This window comes from Salvelinus alpinus, chromosome 22, assembly GCF_045679555.1.
Source record: "Salvelinus alpinus chromosome 22, SLU_Salpinus.1, whole genome shotgun sequence".
In the NCBI taxonomy this organism is placed as follows: domain Eukaryota; kingdom Metazoa; phylum Chordata; class Actinopteri; order Salmoniformes; family Salmonidae; genus Salvelinus; species Salvelinus alpinus.
This window is the reverse complement of record NC_092107.1, coordinates 11,127,802-11,151,808: the sequence shown is the minus strand read 5'-3', so window position 1 is coordinate 11,151,808 and position 24,007 is coordinate 11,127,802. Positions and strand designations below refer to the sequence as shown.

At 45.3% G+C, this 24,007-nt stretch overlaps 1 protein-coding gene across 4 annotated transcripts; it reads right to left on the bottom strand.

Annotated features, from left to right (window-relative positions):
- Window positions 1-767: 767 nt before the first annotated feature.
- Window positions 768-24,007, bottom strand: LOC139549723 (coiled-coil domain-containing protein 9-like). Of its 4 annotated transcripts, none has more exons than XM_071360423.1 (16): window positions 23,888-24,007; window positions 23,279-23,336; window positions 22,808-22,912; window positions 18,610-18,771; window positions 15,260-15,739; window positions 11,088-11,171; window positions 10,801-10,968; window positions 10,406-10,590; window positions 9,443-9,511; window positions 9,052-9,092; window positions 8,268-8,388; window positions 8,043-8,187; window positions 7,370-7,913; window positions 6,377-7,141; window positions 5,654-5,770; window positions 768-2,669 (listed from the first exon to the last, which is right to left on the bottom strand). In XM_071360423.1, the coding sequence occupies exons 2-16, from the start codon at window positions 23,279-23,281 to the stop codon at window positions 2,665-2,667; spliced, it is 2,994 nt and encodes a 997-aa protein (XP_071216524.1). In that variant the 5' UTR covers window positions 23,282-23,336; window positions 23,888-24,007; the 3' UTR covers window positions 768-2,664. The 4 variants fall into 4 exon arrangements, with proteins under 4 accessions (XP_071216524.1, XP_071216526.1, XP_071216527.1 ...); XM_071360425.1 differs by having other exon boundaries at window positions 23,279-23,329; window positions 23,888-23,995; XM_071360426.1 differs by having other exon boundaries at window positions 23,279-23,333; window positions 23,889-23,960.

Genomic DNA, 24,007 nt, shown 5'->3' with positions numbered 1-24,007 from the left:
AATGCGTGTGATGGAGGTGAGCGAAAGCTCGGCAGGGAGGGGGGAGTGGGGTGGGGGTACCTCTACCAGTCAGGGGGAGACAGACCAGGGTAGACTGTGAACAGATCGCCAGGTGGAATCCAAGCAGCAGTGCAGCAGGCAACAGGAGTAGATGTCACAACCACTTGGGAGAAACTTTTATTTCTGGAGGCAGATTTCTTGTAGAAAATCCCAGTGGATGATCTCTGAACAGCAGGATGGGGCTTCAAATACTCCTGCCACGTGTTGGTCCCAAAGGCTTCAACACCTTTCACTTCACACCTCAGTGCTAATTGAAGTTATATCTGGTCTGTCCTAGCAAGCCTGGCAGCCTTAACTCAGCATTCAGTCTCCATAAATTAAAATATATCATTGTAATGTACTTTATTTTTATTCTTGGCTTTCAAAATAGCATCAGACCAAACACTACTCACTCAGTTCCAGGTTGGATGGTGTCCTCAGGTCTCTGCTGTTTGTTTGCTAGAGCATCTGTATAGCTTGGAAACAGGAAACCTTGGCAGCAGTAATCTATCTGGTTAATTTTGGCCAAAATTAGGTTGTAGGTTTGGAGTTTTTATCTGGAGCGAAGGCCACGCTGTGGAGGGTAGCATCCTGCATATGTCCCTGACGAAAAACTCATTACTCCAAATCTATCCGTTTGTAAAAAACATGTTGAAAAATGTGCGAGCTCACATGCAGCCGTCTCTCTCTGCCTCCCCAAGACTATTGTAAATCACAAGAAACATAGAGACCTGACCACCATACATTTATTTGATATGAAAACTAAGAAGCAAAATAAACAGAATACATTTCATGTTGTACATTTGACAGTTGCGCATGAACCAATGAGTTTCCTGCCAAATAACAAATTAATACTTAAAGAAAAAGCTATCAAATGTAATCTTCTGCTTGATTGATTAAAGTGTCAATATCTTGGGATAAAAACTAATTCATGGTAATCAACAGATAAACAAGTCTTGAATTTCAGATCATGCTAGTTTAGATAGGCCAGTTACACTCCACTCCAAAAACAAACCCAAATAATGCAGTTTTATATTCAAACACAGATATTATAGAAGTGCAGGAAAATTTGATGCTTATAATACAATCACTAAGTCATCAGAAACGGAAAAGAATGAGGATATCCAAATGAAAATCACAAAGAACAAAAATAGATGCCTTTTTTCCCACACAAAACATTGGAATGTTTAGTTGGAATTGAAAATACTAAACTACATATTGCATTTCCTTGAGTTCTTGATCCATTCAATTCATTTCAACTCTTCATTCCTTTTTAAGAAATACAATTAAAGCATTGTTTAATATCTGTGCTCGTGTTCATTATAGGTGAGCCAGATTGAGTTCATGACCAAGAGTAGGCTAAAAAAGCCAACGAGACTTAAAAATCTAAATAAAATCTTGGTCTGTTGAGGTACATGTTCTGATGCCCCTTGATTAAAACTAGAAAGGCCACTAGCGATCTATCGCAAATGAGAAACGAAAGGAAAGCTTTGGATGGTTATTAACAAACATTGTCAGGGTCACTTTATGCCTGTGCTTGGTTAAGTACAGTGTATCTCACTTAGAAATAAACTAATATCATTTTAACTATACTCCTCTTGGGGTCCCAAATCTAAACCAACTTTGTTACATGATTATTAGGAAACAGAATGTACATTTTTCAATGCCATGGCTTAAATTTGTTCACATGATTTGTTTCATGACAAAATACAACTAAAAAGTATTGAGTTAAGGATAAAGGGGACCAAACCCTACCCATACAAACTCCACAAAGAGAGGGTTTGTGTCGCAAATGGCACCCTATTGCCTCTATAACGTACTACTATTGACCATGGCCCATAGGACTCAAAGGTAGGGCACTATATAGATATAGAGTGATATTTGGGACACAAACTTAGTGTCCAATAACATTCAAACATTAATTCAGCTTTAACAGGCAAACAGGTGAGGACATTATTGGGTGGGTTAGGGGGGGGGGGTCTTGGGAATCTTTAAAGTAAGGGCTATTAAAACAAGTGTGGATAAACTGTAGTCAATAAGCTGTCTATATTCAGGGAGGAGAATGCTCTTTCAACTGTTAGCATTCCAAATATGTATTTTTTTTGCCATGTTGAAGAGGCATAACAGTCTCTTTGACCTTCCAAAAGAGGTGGAGTTAAAAAAAAATGCTAAGGTTGAACAATTGAGGTGAGAGAATTTCATATTTGTCAGTCTTCGCTAATTGTAATAGTTTGATTTGTTAAATCATACACATATATCAAAAGGTAAAAACAAGTTGGGGCTTTGTTGACTTGACATCACAGTAACATCCTAATTGGCTGCTATAAAACCTAAGCCATTTACCATAGTGGCTCAGATGAATGGCAGTATCACTATTCTATGCAATTTGCAGCTCCTAGTCAAACAGTACAGAACATACGTGGTCTGATTATTGAGGAGAGGGAGATGTTTGGAGGCCAGGTGCCTGGCCACGTCCCTCCAGGATGTCTGTGATGGCAGCTCCGGTCATGGTGCGCGAGGCCCGGTTTCCTTTCTTCTTGTAATTATTTTCTCCCCTCCTCTTTCCTCATCCTACCATCATCTGTGAACCACTAGCACTGAAAAGTCAGTTTCCCAGAGCAGCTCTCAGCCTGTCGATAGAGAACAGAGGGAGTGTGGGGGTCACTGGCTGCAAGCTGGCTTAATCTGCTGTCTGGCTGTCTGCAACACTGCTAACGCAGCACCACATGCATGGGACAGCATGGCATGGTATGGTAGGGCATGGTCCTGGTCTGGTCTGGTATTAGCTCTCAGCAGACAAATAAGTACCAATAATTGTCCAAAAATGTATGTAAAACTCATTCATGATATTATAGTACTACGATATATATAATATGCATAGATTAACATAACCCAAGCTACTCAACATTGATAGTATGTGTCCAACAACCAAACAGGCCTTTTCTGCAATGCTCATTTGATTGCCTATTCAACGCAGAATTGGCTAACAGTCCCTCTCATGGACCAATATTAGTCTCCCTCAAAAACATCAAAAGAACTCGAAGAGAGGCGGTTTTAATCAATCAGGCTCAGAGTTCAAAAGGGTTTCCATTACATCCACACCATCATGTCGGTCAGACTGCGGCTAATCTCCTCATAAAAGCCTTTCAACGTTAATTGTGCCTCTTCCTGTACTTCACCAATCTCCACCCTCATTAGACTAATCGGATTTGGCGCAGTGAGCGTCTTCATTCAGCCAAAGCATAGACACCCAGGTTTAGTCCAAAATGGCACCCTATTCCCTTTATAGTGCACTACTTTTGACCAGAGCCCTATAAAAGTAGTGCACTATCAAGGGAATGGGGTGCTGTTTGGGATGCATGCCCAGCCATTAGCTGTGGTGATTACCACCGGAGAAACACTTAAAAGGCTGTAAGGAGAAGCCTAACAATGATGACAAGGACCAGACAACAAGGAAACATTTATCTACTCAGAAGAGCCGTTTACAGACTATGGGAGTTTTCACTACATTAGCTTCAATAACAAAAACAGTCATAACGGTATCATGTTGTGATACAGAGGTACTGCTGTCAATCACCTCATATGTGAAGTCATGGCGTCAGATGGGTGCAATAACCTACAAAAACCAAAACCAAGGGAAAAAAAACAATCCGTGTTGAAGCTATCGGTCTACAACAGAACACTCATAAGGGTTGGGGGACGGATTCTACATTCTAGTACTCACGACTAAACATCTCCAAAAATCTAGTCATAGAATCCCACCTTCAAAATGGCAATTTTTTGGGGCATTTAAGCTGCGTTGTCAAAGTGTAGTGCATTGTAGCTCCACAGGGAAATGCTACATTTATTTGTTCTGTGTATCAGTAAATATGCCATCTGGGCTGTTACAGATGAACTCTACTGATGTTTTAAAGAGTATAAAAACTTCAGTCATTAATAAATTATCCACTTCTAAAAAGGCATGTCATTGCTAATTCTTAGCACTCTGCCCTCTGAGACAAAGGGAGTGCGCAATGAATGCACATTATCCTACACATCGTTAAAAAATGATTTATAGAGTGCATTTTATACTGTGCTAATGGGCCACATTTTATCATGTAACTATTCATTTATTTTTATTTTTAACTAAGCTCATGAGATAGCAATAAATGGTTTCTGAAAACATTAAAGCTAGAATCCTTAATTGAAACAATAACAAAGTGGTCACACCGCTTCTGTTTTGGTATCACGCTAAGGGATGGGCCTGGAGAAATGTAACTGCTCTCAAATTCATAGACAGAGCTATGGATGCAGACACTGACCATCCATGATATCGAGATGATCGTTTTAACCATCTTTTGAGGCTATAGTGTTTGTTTACAAACATTGGAGTAAAACAAGCTTATATTTTGGGTTCTCTCATAGAGTATGACAGTTGAACTAAGTTCATGAGGCATTTTTTTTTTTGTGTGTGTACTTTTTACACAATTTTTCTCCCCAATTTCTTTATATCCAAATTGGTAGTTACAGCCTTGTCCCATCGCTGCTCCCGTACAGACTCGGGAGAGGTGAAGGTCGAGAATGTGTGCCTAACGGCATCTCTAAGTTATACTCTTCAAGAATCAAATGGGCATACGTCATTAACTTATACGTCCAACAATGGATGTGGCAACTAAGTACTCTAGCTTTAAGTGAGAAACACAGGAATCGTTATGTTTGTCATTGAATAGCTTTAAAGAGATGCGGTATTCACCTTCCTAGGAATGTCAAAGTGGAGACTCTGGGAAAGGCTAAATTATGCATTTTGATGACATGAGACAAAATACATAACAAACAGCGCAATTTTTTTTCTTCCCCAAACACATATTTGTTTGGTGGTTTCAATTGAGTAATGCACTGTTTAAACATGATCCGTTACCATCCAATGAGTGTCTGGTTCTGGTTAGCATCATTTGCATCATTCCATTTCAGGCGTAGTGAAGTCTAAGCCAAACAGAGGTCAATTTAAGAAGCAGAGAGCATGACGAGGAGAAATTAACGGAAGAGCAAATTTGATTATCATCCTTCTCAAGCCACTCTTCATCCATATGTCAGTCATGCGATTAACAAACCCATGAAAAACAGAAAATATATATGATTCTGCTCATTCGAGGTTGGGGACAGGGTGGGCAGCATGCGTAGTAAATGCATTAACCCACAAAACAAGGAAATGAGAAGGAGAACCAAAAGGAAAAGTGCTCAAGGGGTAAAAAGACAGGGGTTCACACAGTGAAGTGTGGTAGCCATAGTGAAGGGGACGGAGGTTAGTACATTCAGTTCCCCAGGAGGAAACAGCAAGGCGGAGGAGTTTCACAGAGGATTTGGAGAAAAGAGAGGGCTTCAATTGGCCAAAGAATGCCAAGTGATGCAGTGAGTGACAGACGTTGTTTGTGGGTTCATGCCAGTCAGCCAACTTCCGACAGACAGATGGAGAGGACAGAGAGAGGCGAGTGGCGAACAAAGAAAAATAAATAAGAGGGAAAGATAGAGGGAAGCAGGGAGGTACGTTGGTTTGTGTTTTGTGGTTAGTGCTCGGCGGGAGTCAGAGACTTCTTACAGAAAGCCACCGTCTCAAAGTCAGTGATATGAACCGCACCTGAAGATGACTGTTCCGAGGTGTCTGGGGCCATCTCTGGGGCAGTGGCCAGCTCAGACAGGCTCTGGTCATTCTCCAGGACAGGGGCAAGAGTGGCGGCAGGGGTCTCCTCCTCATCTGGGTCAGATGGTACAGGGAAGGAAGAACGAGTCAGACACATTATTTGATTTTTACCACAGCCTTCAAGTGGTCATAAATATAAAAAAGTCAATGCTGCTTTGCCTGCATTTATATTCTGTGTGTAATTCAGCCCTATGGGATCTTCTAGTCTCCATTTTAACAAGAAAGGCAGAGTGCAGTCGAAAACATGATATTCATGTGTTTTATATATATTTCTGGAGGCTGGAATAATATTGTGAAATAGTGAAAATTATGATAATGCCCTTTTAGTGTAAGAGCTGTTTGAAAAGACCACCTGAAATTCTGCCTGTTTAGGTGGGATGGAGTTCTGGCCTGCCTGGTGACATCAAGCCAATTAGTTAATAGACCAATAAGAAAGAAAGTTCTAAACCTTTCTACTAATAACAGCTAGTTTTCAGTTTTTCCCTCCCCACTCAGACCACTCACAGACGGTCCTAGCAAAATTCTTTCTTCTTTGCTAAGAAGCTATTTTTGTTTCTTTTTGACCACTTTAATTGAAAACAATTAGTAAGGTACTTCATTGTTACCCAGAAATGATTTGATATTGAGATAAAAACAGCTGGTTTGCAGTGTGATAACTACCCTCTGTGGGGGTAGCAGGTGTCTCCTGGGCTGGTGGAGTGGTGGTGGTCTCCTCTTTCTCTGGGAGGTCAGTGGGGGTAGCAGGTGTCTCCTGGGCTGGTGGAGTGGTGGTGGTCTCCTCTTTCTCTGGGAGGTCAGTGGGGGTAGCAGGTGTCTCCTGGGCTGGTGGAGTGGTGGTGGTCTCCTCTTTCTCTGGGAGGTCAGTGGGGGTAGCAGGTGTCTCCTGGGCTGGTGGAGTGGTGGTGGTCTCCTCTTTCTCTGGGAGGTCAGTGGGGGTAGCAGGTGTCTCCTGGGCTGGTGGAGTGGTGGTGGTCTCCTCTTTCTCTGGGAGGTCAGTGGGGGTAGCAGGTGTCTCCTGGGCTGGTGGAGTGGTGGTGGTCTCCTCTTTCTCTGGGAGGTCAGTGGGTGTAGCAGGTGTCTCCTGGGCTGGTGGAGTGGTGGTGGTCTCCTCTTTCTCTGGGAGGTCAGTGGGGGTAGCAGGTGTCTCCTGGGCTGGTGGAGTGGTGGTGGTCTCCTCTTTCTCTGGGAGGTCAGTGGGGGTAGCAGGTGTCTCCTGGGCTGGTGGAGTGGTGGTGGTCTCCTCTTTCTCTGGGAGGTCAGTGGGTGTAGCAGGTGTCTCCTGGGCTGGTGGAGTGGTGGTGGTCTCCTCTTTCTCTGGGAGGTCAGTGGAGGTAGAGACAAGTTCTAATGATGATGATGATGATGATGATACAGGAGTTTTTTCCTGGATCAGAGTCTCCTCCAGTGGAGCAGCAGTGACCACAACTGTGAGTTATAGAGAACGATAGGGGGGGTGGGGGGTATGAGTGTGGATAAAGAAAACCCAGAACAGACAACTGACAGAATGCTGAGCATCAAAATACACATATTCTTCTGATCAACTTTGCTGGTTTATCCTGAATTAAAATGGTAGCACATTCAACAGCATGCCAAATGTACGTTATGCTCTTGCAATATAATACAACCGTCAAACCAGTATATAAATATCTGTACCTGTCCGTGTGTCCCTCTCCTTCTCTGGCTCTGCTGGCTTGCTGGGACTGGGGGTTGGGCTGGGGCTGGAGTTGCGGTTGTCTTCTTGGACCTTAACCTGGGCAGGGCTTCCCTCAGTGCTAGGCGGTTTCAGGTGGTTCTCCCCCATACTGATCCGGGGGGACTGCATCTCCATCTCCTCCCCCCAGTCTGTGACCGGCTGGTGGCCGTCCAGGGGAGAGAAGGGGCTGAGGGGCTTGGGGCCAGCGGGGGAGTCCTGAGCCTCCTGTTGGGAGGGGATATAGACCTTGGGCCTCGGGGTGCGCTGCTCTTTAGGACTGGCTGCGGAGGGGGGAGTGGAGGGAGGAGATGAGGTGGCGGCGGACTTCCCTGCTGTAGTTTCTGGGCGAGGTCCCTTCGTCGGGGACTGTCCGTCTTCCCCTTCCTCATCCCCCTCTTCGTCTCCCTCCGAGTCATCAACCCCGTCCATATCATCGTCCTCTTCGTCGCTGGCATCCTCCCACTCATCCTCATCCTCTTCTGCGTCACCACTCTTCTCCTCCATCTAAGAGGGAAAGAAACAGACAAGTCACCTCTTAATGTGGATCATGGAAAGAGATCATGTTCAAAAACAACACAGGCATACATGTGCTTTAACACAGACCCCAGTGTAGGGTAGTGGGAGACGACATACCTTTTTTGATGAGGGAGCTTTGGGCTTCGCTTCCTCCTTCTGAGTCTTCTCCTCCTTCTTGGGTTTGTCTTCCTTCTCTTTCTCCTCGTCCTTCTCCTTCTCCCCGTCCTCCTCCTTCTCCGCCTCCCAGCGGTTATCGTGCATGCTGTCAAAGAGATCCAGTCATTGGAATGGAGAGGAACCAAAACAACAGATGCAGTCAGAGCCTTAGAAGAGAAGCTATACCTGTAGCTCTGTCTCTGTCCTCGTCCCCTACCCCGCTCTCCACGGCCCCCCTCCCTGGGTCCTCTACCCTGCCCCAGGAAGTCTCCGAACGTGGGAGCCTTGGGAGGCGCCTTCACCTCGTCTGCGGGAAGTAAAGGATGAGGGAGGAAGAGAGTTCAGTTTAGAGGGGTTGGGGTGGAAGACTAGGTTTCAAGACCTTGAAAACAAATTAATGGCAGCCCCAGTACTGACACAGCAGCGCTGCTCTGAAATGGCATCATATTCCCTTTATAGTTAACTACTTTTGACCAGGACCCATAGGGCTCTAGTTAAGAGTAGTGCACTAATAAGGGAATAGGGTGCCATTTGGGGGACACACAGAGCTGCTGGGTTTCGAGGAAGGGATGGAGAAAGACTGCAACACATAGCAGCTCAGAGACGCCACAGAGCGACAACTGTGAGACAAACACACACGGACACACAGCCAAAGCAAGTGCATTCAATGAGGGAGGCTAGTTCCATCCTCGGGAGAGCATCTGAGGGGCAAGGCATATATTCAGACTACAGACACACTAGTATTCCAGGCTAGGTTGTGCTTGATCAACCCCAGTGGCGGCATTCCATGGTTGTCTAGAAGTCAGACGTGATGTCTAGAATAGGGCTCAGTCCCAAATAGCACCTCTATTACCTATGTAGTTCACTACTTGGGAATCGGATGCCGTTCGGGACACAACCTAACACACACCAGAATGCGGGGGGGGACACACGGAACACACACCAACTCAGTCCCATGCCATTGGCTAACCTGAGGCCCCGCCGTGAGGCTGCGTGCGGGAGCCACGCCCCCTGGCTGTGGGGAGGACACACAGAGTGACATCACTCACATCACTACACACAGGGCCACCACAACAACACTATCTACCATATACACAAATAATACACTATGTTAATGGGGCCTGGATAAAAGTGTTCTTCAAATGAGAGTGTTGCTCCGACAAAGCATCAACGTGTCTAAGGGAAAGGTTTGAAGTGTTGTTTGTGTGCATGCACTTATACGTGAATGGGTGAACGTGTTTGTTTGGGACAGAGAGGGAGAAAGGGTTGAGTAAAGTCCGCCGTCCTTGTCCGTCAGTGATTGTGGAACAGTGGTAACTAACAACGCCTTGTCATCGGAGTCTGGGGGTCGGGGGTGTGACTTGCCTCTCCTTCTGCCTCCCTGGTCTGGCAGCATGGCCTCTGCAGCCACAGCTGGGTCCTCCTTAAACCTGTGAAAGCGCCACAGGGTCAGACCTTCTCACCCTGTCACACTGCATCACCACTGGACCTGTCAATCCCTACCTGCCACCACCCCCACACCTATCGCACCTTCACAAGAAACAGAGACATGCCTAAAGGACAATCAGACTTGTGAACATATTCCCTAGCTGGGTAATGCCGCTTTCCATGTTATCTGTCTGTAGCTTGTGAGGTGTGGAAACACTGTTGCTGTTATGCATTTTGTTTTCTTGCTTTTTGTGCTATTGCGCTGTCTATCTGTCTGATACGTGTAGTTTGTCCTATGCTGCTCTGCATGTGCTCGCAGCTCATCGTTTATCTGTATTCTTAATAACCTGCCGAGGGACATGCGGTTGAAAATTAGCCATCTGGCTAAAACTGGCACTTTTACTGAAACGTTGATGAATGTGCACTATCCCTGTAAAAAATAAAAAATAAACTCAAACGCAACCCCTTCTCACGGCCATGCCTCTGACCAGCCTCCCCAACATGCACCTGTACGGACCTCCTAATCTCACATGGCCTCATGCTCTCATGGCTAAAGAAAGAGCTAAAGAGAGGATGTGTTGAATGTGATTCACGTTTATCCACTATTATTTAGATATGTGCTAATCCAGACATCTTGCTCCTGTGGTTCTCCCTTTCTGGGCTGCATCTCAGGATGTACAGTAAATTGAACACAACATCTAAAACATCAAGTGTGGCATCCGGTAATAATGAGATACTTAGGAGCGGTGTTGTCATTCTTGGGCTTCAGTATGCCCTGTCTGGTTTGGTTCACTGAATGCCTGCTGTTGTGGTGTTTTTGTGAATAAAGCCCTGGCTGTCTCCGTGATCAGAGCGTGTCAGTGGTGTTAGCGGTCCTCCTCCAGTCAGTCACTCACAAGCCGTCAGTCTTCTGGGCGTCCCATTCCCGTCTCCACTGGCCTGTGGCGTTCCTGTGCCTGGCCAGACGCTCCTCGTCAATCTCCTCACGCTCCTTCTTCCAGCGGAGGTACTCGGCACGCTCCCGGCCCGTCATAGACATGGTCATATCCATGGAGCCCTTAGGGACTCCTGGTCTCCGACTCTGTTGGAGAGAGAGAAAGTGTAAAGTAGCAGGATGTAAGAGAGAAGGGAATTAATAGCACGATGCAGAGAAAAAGGAAAGACATTATAGACGGATAAATCAAACTTTGTTCTAATTTTGAATAAAGGAATCGTTTCAACAAAAAGAAGAAGACAAAACACAGAACATTTGACCGATCATGTCTTCTACAAAACAGAACAGAGCACTCACTGTCCACTCCTTCTCCAGCTCAGATCCCGTCTTCACATTGTCAAAGTCTACTCCGCCCCAGTTTCGGACATGTCGGCGGCTGCCCTCCTTGCGGTCCATGTCCGGGACTGGGCCGGAGCGCCGTGGGTCATCCAGGAAGTTACGGATGGGCTTGTCTCCCTCGGCAGGCTGCAGAAGGATTCCAAAGACAGCACCCTTACATTATCTATTTCAGGTCTTCAACGCTAAACTGTCATCAAATAATCTGATTGTAATCCGATTTTTACAAAATGGCTTCCTGTACATACCCTTTGTCCTCTTTCAAACTCTGCAATCTTCTCCATCTCCTCGTTCATCTTCTCAATGTTCTGCCTCCTTTTCTCCTCCCACTCCTACAGAGAGGCACAATATTTTAGAAAGAATAAAGAGAATAGAGGAGTATGCCATCCCAATTCGCTAAATTTCACACCCATATATTCTAAATCTTGTTCAGTCTTTTTCTTCAATTACTATAGTATGTACTCATCTTCCCATTACTCATGTCATTGCAAAGTAACCAACATCATCATCACCAAGATAAACAGTACAACCATCATTATGGTTATGTGTAGTTAACCGACCCTCTCTGCCCATTCATCACCATTTTACCTGTTGTTGTTTTAGCTGATTAGCTGTTGTTGTCTCACCCGTTGTTGTCTTAGCTAGCTCTCCAAATCAACACCTGTGATTACTTTATGCCTCTCTCATATGTCAATATGCCTTGTATACTGTTTAGGTTAGTTATCATTGTTTTAGTTTACAATGGAGCCCCTAGTTCCACTCATTATACCTCTGAAACCTCCTTTGTCCCAACTCCCACACATGCGGTGACCTCACCCATTATAACCAGCTTATCCAGAGATACAACCTCTCTTGGCATCACTCAGTGCCTGGGCTTACCTCCGCTGTACCCGCACCCCGCCATACCCCTGTCTGCACATTATGCCCTGAATCTATTCTACCACGCCCAGAAATCTGCTCCTTTGTCCCCAACGCTCTAGGCGACCAGTTTTGATAGCCTTTAGCCATACCCTCATCCTACTCCTCCTCTGTTCCTCGGGTGATGTGGAGGTAAACCCATGCCCTGCGTGTCCCCAGGCACCCTCATTTGTTGACTTCTGTGATCGAAAAAGCCTTTGTTTCATGCATGTCAACATCAGAAGCCTCCTCCCTAAGTTTGTTTTACTCACTGCTTTAGGACACTCTGCCAACCCTGATGTCCTTGCCGTGTCTGAATCCTGGCTTAGGAAGGCCACCAACAATTCTGAGATTTCCAACTACAACATTTTCCGTCAAGATAAAACTGCCAAAGGGGGAGGAGTTGCAATCTACTGCAGAGATAGCCTGCAAAGTTCTGTCATACTTTCCAGGTCTATACCCAAACAGTTTGAACTTCTAATTTTAAAAATTAACCTCTCCAGAAATAAGTATCTCACTGTTGCCGTCTGCTATCGACCCACCTCCGCTCCCAGCTGTGCCCTGGACACCATTTGTGAATTGATCACCCCCCATCTAGCTTCAGAGTTCGTTCTGTTAGGTGACCTAAACTGGGATATGCTTAACACCCCGGCAGTCCTACAATCTAAGCTAGATGCCCTCAATCTCACACAAATCATCAAGGAACCCACCAGATACAACCCTAAATCTGTAAACATGGGCACCCTCATAGACATTATCCTGACCAACTTGCCCTCCAAATACACCTCCGCTGTTTTCAATCAGGATCTCAGCGATCACTGCCTCATTGCCTGTATCCGCTACGGGTCCGCGGTCAAACGACCCCCCCTCATCACTGTCAAACGCTCCCTAAAACACTTCTGCGAGCAGGCCTTTCTAATCAACCTGGCCCGGGTATCCTGGAAGGATATTGACCTCATCCCGTCAGTCAAGGATGCCTGGTCATTCTTTAAAAGTAATTTCCTCACCATCTTAGATAAGCATGCCCCGTTCAAAAAAATGCAGAACTAAGAACAGATATAGCCCTTGGTTCACTCCAGACCTGACTGCCCCTGACCAGCACAAAAACATCCTGTGGCGGACTGCAATAGCATCGAAGAGCCCCCGCGATATGCAACTGTTCAGGGAAGTCAGGAACCAATACACGCAGTCAGTCAGGAAAGCAAAGGCTAGCTTTTTCAAGCAGAAATTCACATCCTGTAGCTCTAACTCCAAAAAGCTTTGGGACACTGTAAAGTCCATGGAGAACAAGAGCACCTCCTCCCAGCTGCCCACTGCACTGAGGCTAGGTAACACGGTCACCACTGATAAATCCATGATAATCTAAAATTTCAATAAGCATTTCTCAACGGCTGGCCATGCCTTCCTCCTGGCTACTCCAACCCCGGCCAACAGCTCCGCCCCCCCCCCGCAGCTACTCGCCCAAGCCTCCCCAGCTTCTCCTTCACCCAAATCCAGACAACAGATGTTCTGAAAGAGCTGCAAAACCTGGACCCGTACAAATCAGCTGGGCTAGACAATCTGGACCCTCTCTTTCTAAAACTATCCGCCGCCATTGTTGCAACCCCTATTACCAGCCTGTTCAACCTCTCTTTCGTATCGTCCGAGATCCCTAAAAATTGGAAAGCTGCCGCGGTCATCCCCCTCTTCAAAGGGGGTGACACCCTAGACCCAAACTGTTACAGACCTATATCCATCCTGCCCTGCCTATCTAAAGTCTTCGAAAGCCAAGTTAATAAACAGATCACTGACCATTTCGAATCCCACCGTACCTTCTCCGCTGTGCAATCCGGCTTCCGAGCCGGTCACGGGTGCACCTCAGCCACGCTCAAGGTACTAAACGATATCATAACCGCCATCGATAAAAGAAAGTACTGTGCAGCCGTATTCATCGACCTGGCCAAGGCTTTCGACTCTGTCAATCACCGTATTCTTATCGGCAGACTCAATAGCCTTGGTTTTTCTAATGACTGCCTCGCCTGGTTCACCAAATACTTTGCAGACAGAGTTCAGTGTGTCAAATCGGAGGGCATGTTGTCCAGACCTCTGGCAGTCTCTATGGGGGTACCACAGGGTTCAATTCTCGGGCCGACTCTTTTCTCTGTAAATATCAATGATGTCGCTCTTGCTGCGGCCGATTCCCTGATCCACCTCTACGCAGACGACACCATTCTGTATACTTCTGGCACTTCCTTGGACACTGTGCTTACTAACCTCCAAACGAGCTTCAATGCCATACAACACTCCTTCCGTGGCCTCCAACTGCTCTTAAACGCTAGTAAAACCAAATGCATGCTTTTCAACCGTTCGCTGCCCGCACCCGCTCGCCCGACTAGCATCACCACCCTGGACGGTTCCGACCTAGAATATGTGGACAACTATAAATACCTAGGTGTCTGGCTAGACTGTAAACTCTCCTTCCAGACTCATATTAAACATCTCCAATCCAAAATCAAATCTAGAATCGGCTTTCTATTTCGCAACAAAGCCTCCTTCACTCACGCCGCCAAACTTACCCTAGTAAAACTGACTATCCTACCGATCCTCGACTTCAGCGATGTCATCTACAAAATAGCTTCCAATACCCTACTCAGCAAACTGAATGCAGTCTATCACAGTGCCATCAATTTTGTTACTAAATCACCTTATACCACCCACCACTGCGACCTGTATGCTCTAGTCGGCTGGCCCTCGCTACATATTCGTCGCCAGACCCACTGGCTCCAGGTCATCTTTAAGTCTATGCTAGGTAAAACTCTGTCTTATCTCAGTTCACTGGTCACGATAACAACACCCAACCGTAGTACACATTCCAGCAGGTATGTCTCACTGATCATCCCCAAAGCCAACACCCCATTTGGCCGCCTTTCCTCTGCTGCCAGTGACTGGAACGAATTGCAAAAATCGCTGAAGTTGGAGACTTTTATTTCCCTCACCAACTTTAAACATCAACTATCTGAGCAGCTAACCGATCGCTGCAGCTTTACATAGTCCATCTGTAAATAGCCCACCCAATATCCCTACCTCATCCCCATAGTGTTTTCATTTTATTTACTTTTCTGCTCTTTTGCACACCAGTATCTCTACTTGCACATCATCATCTGCTCATTTATCACCCCAGTGTTAATCTGCTTAATTGTAATTATTCGCTCCTATGGCCTATTTATTGCCTACCTCCTCATGCCTTTTGTACACACTGTATATAGACTTTCTTTTATCTACTGTGTCATTGACTTGTTTATTGTGTTATTGGCTTGTTTATTGTTTACTCCATGTGTAACTCTGTGTTCGTGTCTGTGTCACACTGCTTTGCTTTATCTTGGCCAGGTCGCAGTTGCAAATGAGAACTTGTTCTGGTTAAATAAAGGTGAAATAAAAAATACAAATAAATTATGGAGACTATACCCCTGGTAAACCTCAACCTGGCACATCTATAGCAACATTGCCTCGCTAGTTATTAGCTGATATGATTTTGCTCACAGACCTTAGACTTCCTGTCACCACCCTGTGGTCCTCCTCCTTCTCTTTCTCGTCCTCCTCGGCCTCCTCTTCCTCTCCGTCCTCCGCGTGGAGCACGTTCACTGCGGCCAGGCCCCTCTCCTGGCCCCTCCATGACCTGACCCCTCTCCTCTCGTGGTGGACCCCTGTCCTCTCGTGGTGGACCCCTGTCCTCTCGTGGTGGACCCCTGTCCTCTCGTGGTGGACCCCTGTCCTCTCGTGGTGGACCCCTGTCCTCTCGTGGTGGTCTGTCATGGGCCTGGCGTGGGTCTGCTAGGGGTCTGTCAGGGCGTTGCTCTCTCCTCTCCTGCCGTGGTCCTCCCCCTCTCTGTCCACCCCTGCTGAGCCGCCCGGACGCGGCCCTCCGCGGAGGGCTTTCACCTTGGGCTCTGGGGCCGTCTCCCTCTTCAGAGTCCCGCCTGCCTCGAGGTGGCCCTTGTTTCCAGTCATTGATCACCCGTTTCTCCTGCAGGGAGAACACATGTTTTGATTAGACCCGCTTGACCCACTAAAAGACCGGAATAACCCTTGCATACATACAGTGCTATGTTGTCACTCCAAATTCTCAGACACACAACAGATGTCTCTGAAAACAAAGGTCAAAGATATAATATAAGGTGTCAGAAGACTTAGGTGTCCGAACTTTTAACTCTAAAACGTATCCATATCATAACCCATTTAGGGCAATACCACAGCACCCTCAACAAGTCCCTTCTTGTCTGAATGAGTGACCTTTAGTGTGAAGAGTGGGGTGGATCACAGCTGTAGGGGCCATCTGAGACCAAAACCTCAACAGGCTTTGATTAAAATGCACTCCAGCCTGTCTCTCCAGTCCACAGGAGGCTGATTAAAAAACATACTGTCTGACAGGAGGTGGTATGTACTGGAATTACATTCAAGAGCAGCAATGGCTTGAGAGCATCTCCTTCAGGTAAAAATACAGGGTGCTACCCAAATGGCACCCTATTCCCCCATAGGCTCTGGTCAAAAGTAGTGCATTATGTAGAATATAGGCTGCCATTTGGGACAACCATAGCCAGGGATTTGCATTCACCTCTACCTATGTAGAATGGAATTATATAACTTAGCCATCTGAATATACAGTAGATGTATAATCATCAAGCTGAAGCAGGGGTATAAAGTTGGAACCAGACACAATTTCCATGAGTGGTTTTCCATTTCCATCTCTCTGTTCATGGTGTACGTCATCACTTTCCTGTCTGTGTCAGGTGTACCACTCAGCTAGCATCATTTCACCCAGCTGCTGTAAGATATACAGTGGGGAGAACAAGTATTTGATACACTGCCGATTTTGCAGGTTTTCCTACTTACAAAGCATGTAGAGGTCTGTAATTTTTATCATAGGTACACTTCAACTATGAGAGACGGAATCTAAAACAAAAATCCAGAAAATCACATTGTATGATTTTTAAGTAATTAATTTGCATTTTATTGCATGACATAAGTATTTGATACATCAGAAAAGCAGAACTTAATATTTGGTACAGAAACCTTTGTTTGCAATTACAGAGATCATACGTTTCCTGTAGTTCTTGACTAGGTTTGCACACACTGCAGCAGGGATTTTGGCCCACTCCTCCCTACAGATCTTCTCCAGATCCTTCAGGTTTCGGGGCTGTCGCTGGGCAATACGGACTTTCAGCTCCCTCCAAAGATTTTCTATTGGGTTCAGGTCTGGAGACTGGCTAGGCCACTCCAAGACCTTGAGATGCTTCTTACGGAGCCACTCCTTAGTTGCCATGGCTGTGTGCTTCGTGTCGTTGTCATGCTGGAAGACCCAGCCACGACCCATCTTCAATGCTCTTACTGAGGGAAGGAGGTTGTTGGCCAAGATCTCGCGATACATGGCCCCATCCATCCTCCCCTCAATACGGTGCAGTCGTCCTGTCCCCTTTGCAGAAAAGCATCCCCAAAGAATGATGTTTCCACCTCCATGCTTCACGGTTGGGATGGTGTTCTTGGGGTTGTACTCATACTTCTTCTTCCTCCAAACACGGCGAGTGGAGTTAGACCAAAAAGCTCTATTTTTGTCTCATCAGACCACATGACCTTCTCCCATTCCTCCTCTGGATCATCCAGATGGTCATTGGCAAACTTCAGACAGGCCTGGACATGCACTGGCTTAAGCAGGGGGACCTTGCGTGCGCTGCAGGATTTTAATCCATGACGGCGTAGTGTGTTACTAATGGTTTTCTTTGAGACTGTGGTCCCAGCTCTCTTCAGGTCATTGACCAGGTCCTGCCGTGTAGTTCTGGGCTGATCCCTCACCTTCCTCATGATCATTGATGCCCCACGAGGTGAAATCTTGCATGGAGCCCCAGACCGAGGGTGATTGACCGTCATCTTGAACTTCTTCCATTTTCTAATAATTGCGCCAACAGTTGTTTCCTTCTCACCAAGCTGCTTGCCTATTGTCCTGTAGCCCATCCCAGCCTTGTGCAGGTCTACAATTTTATCCCTGATGTCCTTACACAGCTCTCTGGTCTTGGCCATTGTGGAGAGGTTGGAATCTGTTTGATTGTGTGTGGACAGGTGTCTTTTATACAGGTAACGAGTTCAAACAGGTGCAGTTAATACAGGTAATGAGTGGAGAACAGGAGGGCTTCTTAAAGAAAAACTAACAGGTCTGTGAGAGCCGGAATTCTTACTGGTTGGTAGGTGATCAAATACTTATGTCATGCAATAAAATGCAAATTAATTATTTAAAAATCATACAATGTGATTTTCTGGATTTTTGTTTTAGATTCCGTCTCTCACAGTTGAAGTGTACCTATGATAAAAATTACAGACCTCTACATGCTTTGTAAGTAGGAAAACCTGCAAAATCGGCAGTGTATCAAATACTTGTTCTCCCCACTGTATGTCCCTCTCAAGTCCACCTCATTTCAACATCCTGATACCATTAGGTATCACTAATCTCATCCAGCTGCCACAGCAGGGGAATATGAATAGTTTGACTGACCGGAAATTGGATGTGAGCGGGCAAATAGATGGGCACCTGTTAAAGTCTATGAGACTTGTTCTGGTAGAGTCTATCTTTCAGAGCTCAGGGGGTTCTCTCCAAGCAAAGTGTTTGAGAGTGGACATTGTCATGGATTTGGTCTTCTTAAATCATGTTTGTTCAGTTGGCACAAACTGAATAAATATTTTTCAAATGGAAAATGTGTGTTCTTATTGGACAGGTTCAGGTAGTAACTAGTCCATATCTCATTTTTGTGCCTAATGAACATGACTGATTTGGTCATTAGTTAGCTTGGTCTAATATAGCCTGGTACTACAGTATGTGCTGAGACAGAGCCCTCATTCTGGCCTCACCCCTGCAGGTTTGGAGAGGTCTACGGTGACAGTGAAGTTCTCTTTCTCTGTCCTCCATCTGTCTCCCTCTGGCGGGCCATCGTGAGGGCGGCCCTTCCTGGGTGGGTGCGTCTTCACGGCAATCCCCTCTTGCTCCGCCTTCTTTTTGTCCTCTTCTATTTCCTGCAGAAAGATAACAAAACAAAGGTTGGTTGATTAGATACTCACAAAGGCGCATCAGTGTCTCTCCCTAACCTGATAAATCAAGCATGAATACAGGGAGATTCAACAGAAAAGTGACAAATGACCATAATATGAATATCCTGACAGTCAGAAAGCTATTTTGCGATGTGGCTGTGCAATTTACAGTACCAGTCAAAAGTTTGGACACATTCAAGGGTTTCTCTTTATTTTGACTATTTTCTACATTGCAGAATAATAGTGAAGACGACAAAGCTATGAAAGAACACATATGGAATCATAAAGTAACCAAAAAAACTAAAGTCAAAATATATTTTATATTATTCAAAGTAGCCACCCTTTGCCAGTGGTGGAAAAAGTATGACACAATTGTCATACTTGAGCAAAGGTATAGATACCTTAATAGAAAGTACAAGTGAAAGTCAGCCAGTAAAATACTACTTGAGTAAAAGTCTAAAAGCATTTGGTTTTAAATATTCTTAAGTATCAAAAGTAATTTAAAATTCGTTATACACTGCTCAAAAAAATAAAGGGAACACTTAAACAACACAATGTAACTCCAAGTCAATCACACTTCTGTGAAATCAAACTGTCCACTTAGGAAGCAACACTGATTGACAATAAATTTCACATGCTGTTGTGCAAATGGAATAGACAAAAGGTAGAAATTTTAGGCAATTAGCAAGACACCCCCAAAAAAGGAGTGATTCTGCAGGTGGTGACCACAGACCACTTCTCAGTTCCTATGCTTCCTGGCTGATGTTTTGGTCACTTTTGAATGCTGGCGGTGCTCTCACTCTAGTGGTAGCATGAGACGGAGTCTACAACCCACACAAGTGGCTCAGGTAGTGCAGTTCATCCAGGATGGCACATCAATGCGAGCTGTGGCAAAAAGGTTTGCTGTGTCTGTCAGCGTAGTGTCCAGAGCATGGAGGCGCTACCAGGAGACAGGCCAGTACATCAGGAGACGTGGAGGAGGCCGTAGGAGGGCAACAACCCAGCAGCAGGACCGCTACCTCCGCCTTTGTGCAAGGAGGTGCACTGCCAGAGCCCTGCAAAATGACCTCCAGCAGGCCACAAATGTGCATGTGTCAGCATATGGTCTCACAAGGGCTCTGAGGATCTCATCTCGGTACCAAATGGCAGTCAGGCTACCTCTGGCGAGCACATGGAGGGCTGTGTGGCCCCACAAAGAAATGCCACCCCAGACCATGACTGACCCACCGCCAAACCGGTCATGCTGGAGGATGGTGCAGGCAGCAGAACGTTCTCCACGGCGTCTCCAGACTCTGTCACGTCTGTCACATGTGCTCATGTGCTCAGTGTGAACCTGCTCTCATCTGTGAAGAGCACAGGGCGCCAGTGGCGAATTTGCTAATCTTGGTGTTCTCTGGCAAATGCCAAACGTCCTGCACGGTGTTTGGCTGTAAGCACAACCCCCACCTGTGGACGTCGGGCCCTCATACCACCCTCATGGAGTCTGTTTCTGACCGTTTGAGCAGACACATGCAATTTTGTGTCCTGCTGGAGGTCATTTTGCAGGGCTCTGGCAGTGCTCCTCCTGCTCAAAGGCGGAGGTAGCGGTCCTGCTGCTGGGTTGTTGCCCTCCTACGGCCTCCTCCACGTCTCCTGATGTACTGGCCTGTCTCCTGGTAGCGCCTCCATGCTCTGGACACTACGCTGACAGACACAGCAAACCTTCTTGCCACAGCTCGCATTGATGTGCCATCCTGGATGAACTGCACTACCTGAGCCACTTGTGTGGGTTGTAGACTCCGTCTCATGCTACCACTAGAGTGAGAGCACCGCCAGCATTCAAAATTGACCAAAACATCAGCCAGGAAGCATAGGAACTGAGGTGTGGTCTGTGGTCACCACCTGCAGAATCACTCCTTTATTGGGGGTGTCTGGCTAATTGCCTATAATTTCCACCTTTTGTCTATTCCATTTGCACAACAGCATGTGAAATTTATTGTCAATCAGTGCTGCTTCCTAAGTGGACAGTTTGATTTCACAGAAGTGTGATTGAGTTGGAGTTACATTGTGTTGTTTAAGTGTTCCCTTTATTTTTTTGAGCAGTGTATAATAAAAGCAGACAGCACCATTTTCTTGTTTTTAAAATGTATGGACTGCCAGGGGCAGACTCCAACACTGAGACATTATTTACAAAAGATGCATGTGTTTAGTGAGTCCGCCAGAGGCAGTAGGGATGACCACGTGTTCTCTTGATAAGTGCGTCAATTTAACAATTTTCTTGTCCTGCTAAGCATTCAAAATGTAATGAGCACTTTGATTGTCAGGGAAAATGTATGGAGTAAAAAGTACAATATTTTCTTTAGGAATGTAGTGAAGTAAACGTTGTCAAAAATATAAATAGTAAAGTAAAGTACAGATACCCCAAAAAACTACTTAAGTAGTACTTTAAAGTATTTTTACACCACTGCCCTTTGCCTTGATGACAGCTTTGCACACTCTTGGCATTCTCTCAGTTTCACCTGGAATGCTATTCCAACTGTCTTGAAGGAGTTCCCACATATGATGAGCACTTGTTGGCTGCTTTTCCTTCACTCTGTGGTCCAACTCATTCTAAACCATCTCAATTGGGTTGAGGTCAGGTGATTGTGGAGGCCAGGTCATCTGATGCAGCACTCCATCACTTTCCTTCTTGGTCAAATAGCCCTTACACAGCATGGAGGTGTTGAGTCATTGTCCTGTTGAAAAACAAATGATAGACCCACTAAGCGCAAACCAGATGGGATGGTGTATCACTGCAGAATGCTGTGGTAGCCATGCTGGTTAAGTGTGCCTTGAATTCTAAATAAATCACAGACAGTGTCACCAGCAAAGCACCCCCACACCATCACACATCCTCCTCCATGCTTCACGGTGGGAACCACACATGCGGAGATCATCCGTTCACCTACTCTGCGTCTCACAAAGACACAGCGGTTGGAACCAAAAATCTCAAATTTGGACTCATCAGACCAAAGGACAGATTTCCACCTATCTAATGTTCATTGCTCATGTTTCTTGGCCAGAGGCATATCTCTTCTTCTTATTGGTGTCCTTTAGTAGTGGTTTCTTTGCAGCAATTCGATCTCCTCTGAACAGTTGATGTTGAGTTGTGTCTGTTACTTGAACTCGGTGAAGCATTTATTTGGGCTGCAATTTCTGAGGCTGGTAACTCTAATGAACATATCCTCTACAGCAGAGGTATCTCTGGGTCTTTCTTTCCTGTGGCAGTCCTGATGAGAGCCAGTTTCATCATAGCGCTTGATGATTTTTGCGACTGCACTTGAAGAATCTTTCAAAGTTCTTGAAATTTTCCAGATTGACTGACCTTCATGTCTTAAAGTAATGATGGACTATCATTTCTCTTTGCATATTTGAGCTCTTCTTGTCATAATATGGACTTGGTCTTTTACCAAACAGGTCTATCTTCTGTATACTGTCCCTACCTTGTCACAACACAACTGATTGGCTCAAACGCATTAAGGAAAGAAATTACACAAATTAACTTTTAACAAGGCACACCTGTTAATTGAAATACATTCCAGGTGACTACCTCATGAAGCTGGTTGAGAGAATGCCAAGAGTGTGCAAAGCTGTCATCAAGGCAAAGTGTGGCTACTTTGAAGAATTGTTTAAGTTTAACACTTTTTTGGTTACTACATGATTCCATATGTGTTGCTTCATAGTTTTAATGTCTTCACTATTATTCTACAATGTAGAAGACAGTAAAAAAAATTAAAGAAAATCCTTTGAATGAGTAGGTGTGTCCAAACTTTTGAGTGGTACTGTAGCTGTTTGATATAAGCTAATAATATAATAGGGTATATTATTTAGCAGACACTATCTGAAGCAAGTTATTGTGTGTACATACATTTTCGAATGGGTGGCCACAATGGGAATCGTACCCACAATCCTGACATCGCAAGTGCCATGCTCTACCAACTGTGCCACATAGATAATGCTGCTGCTACAACAGGACTATATCTCTGATCCTGTGGGAGCTCACCTGGTACCTCCGGACCAGAGCTTCATTCTTCTTGCGCAGAGCCTCGATCCGTCTGTCAAGCTCTGCATCCTTCTCCTCCTTTGTCTTGAGATCCACCACTGTAGACTGAGAAATGTAAGGTGTATATACATTTAGAATAAGATTCTACAACGGGTTGGTCAAAACAAGCACTATGATTGGTGCTGATCTACGGTACTCGGCTCCGCCTCGTACCTATGGCCGCAGCACAGCTGTGCTAAAACAGTTGTTTCCCACTGTACAATTGCTTTAGTATTGCATGTCATAGTTAACCAACTGATACTAGTATCAGCACATTTGATTCCCATTATGGTTTGCATTATCACATACTCAGAGAAGCTATTATGTATGATTATGCAATATTTGAATTAAGACTAAAATAATACATCATCCTAAACTAGTCAATCTGCAAAATTACAACACATAATATATAATTGCATTTCAGAAGCTCACCATGGCCTCTAGCCCGTCCTGATGCGCAGGTGGTGGGCTGAAATCCTGCCTCTTCCAGCTGATGTGGGTTTAAAAAAGGTCTGTGAGAAATTCAGTCTGGAGGGTTGTTTACACAATAACCACTGCGGTGCATAGAAGGGGGGTGCAACTGTGAAACAGCCGTGTGTACCGCATGAACGGAGTACCAGAATGGAATTGGCCACTTAAAGACTATTGGTAGCCAATAATTACATAAAGCGAAGGTGTTGTAGCCTACGTGAATCCATAAATCCTTCATGAGTCCAAGCTGCGTTCTGTGAGAAAGCCTTCTTAAGCGTATTAGTGAGTGTACATAACCTAGAAAGGAGCTTAAAATGACACGCAAACCACATGTTATAGCAAATACTTTACACATTAGCCTCTCTTTACAAATTAAACAAGTAAGTAACCTTGGTTTTAATAGTTTTCTTTAGACACATGTGAGGTATGCACACCACACCGGGCCATGTCTACGCTATCAATAAGGAGTTGAAGCCCCCTGTTGGAAGTAACTGCATTAAAAATATGCAACATTGTTTATGAGGTTGGCGTAAAGATACAAAGTATCACAACACAGTCGAACTAGATTACCTTTATCAAAGCGAGTTGTGTTTACCGACAGTGTGATCAATACAATGTATCAGATCCAGCTCCACGACAATGTGTCCCCATACTAATTTCCTGTAATGCAAATTCAACTTCCTGCCAAAT

Excerpts from the sequence above, each read along its gene's own strand:
- LOC139549723 (XM_071360423.1), bottom strand. Across the intron at positions 11,172-15,259 it reads GTGGTGACAGGAAGTCTAAG|GAGTGGGAGGAGAAAAGGAG; the intron begins GTCTGTGAGCAA and ends GCCTCTCTGTAG. Across the intron at positions 7,142-7,369 it reads GGAGAGGGACACACGGACAG|TTGTGGTCACTGCTGCTCCA; the intron begins GTACAGATATTT and ends TATAACTCACAG.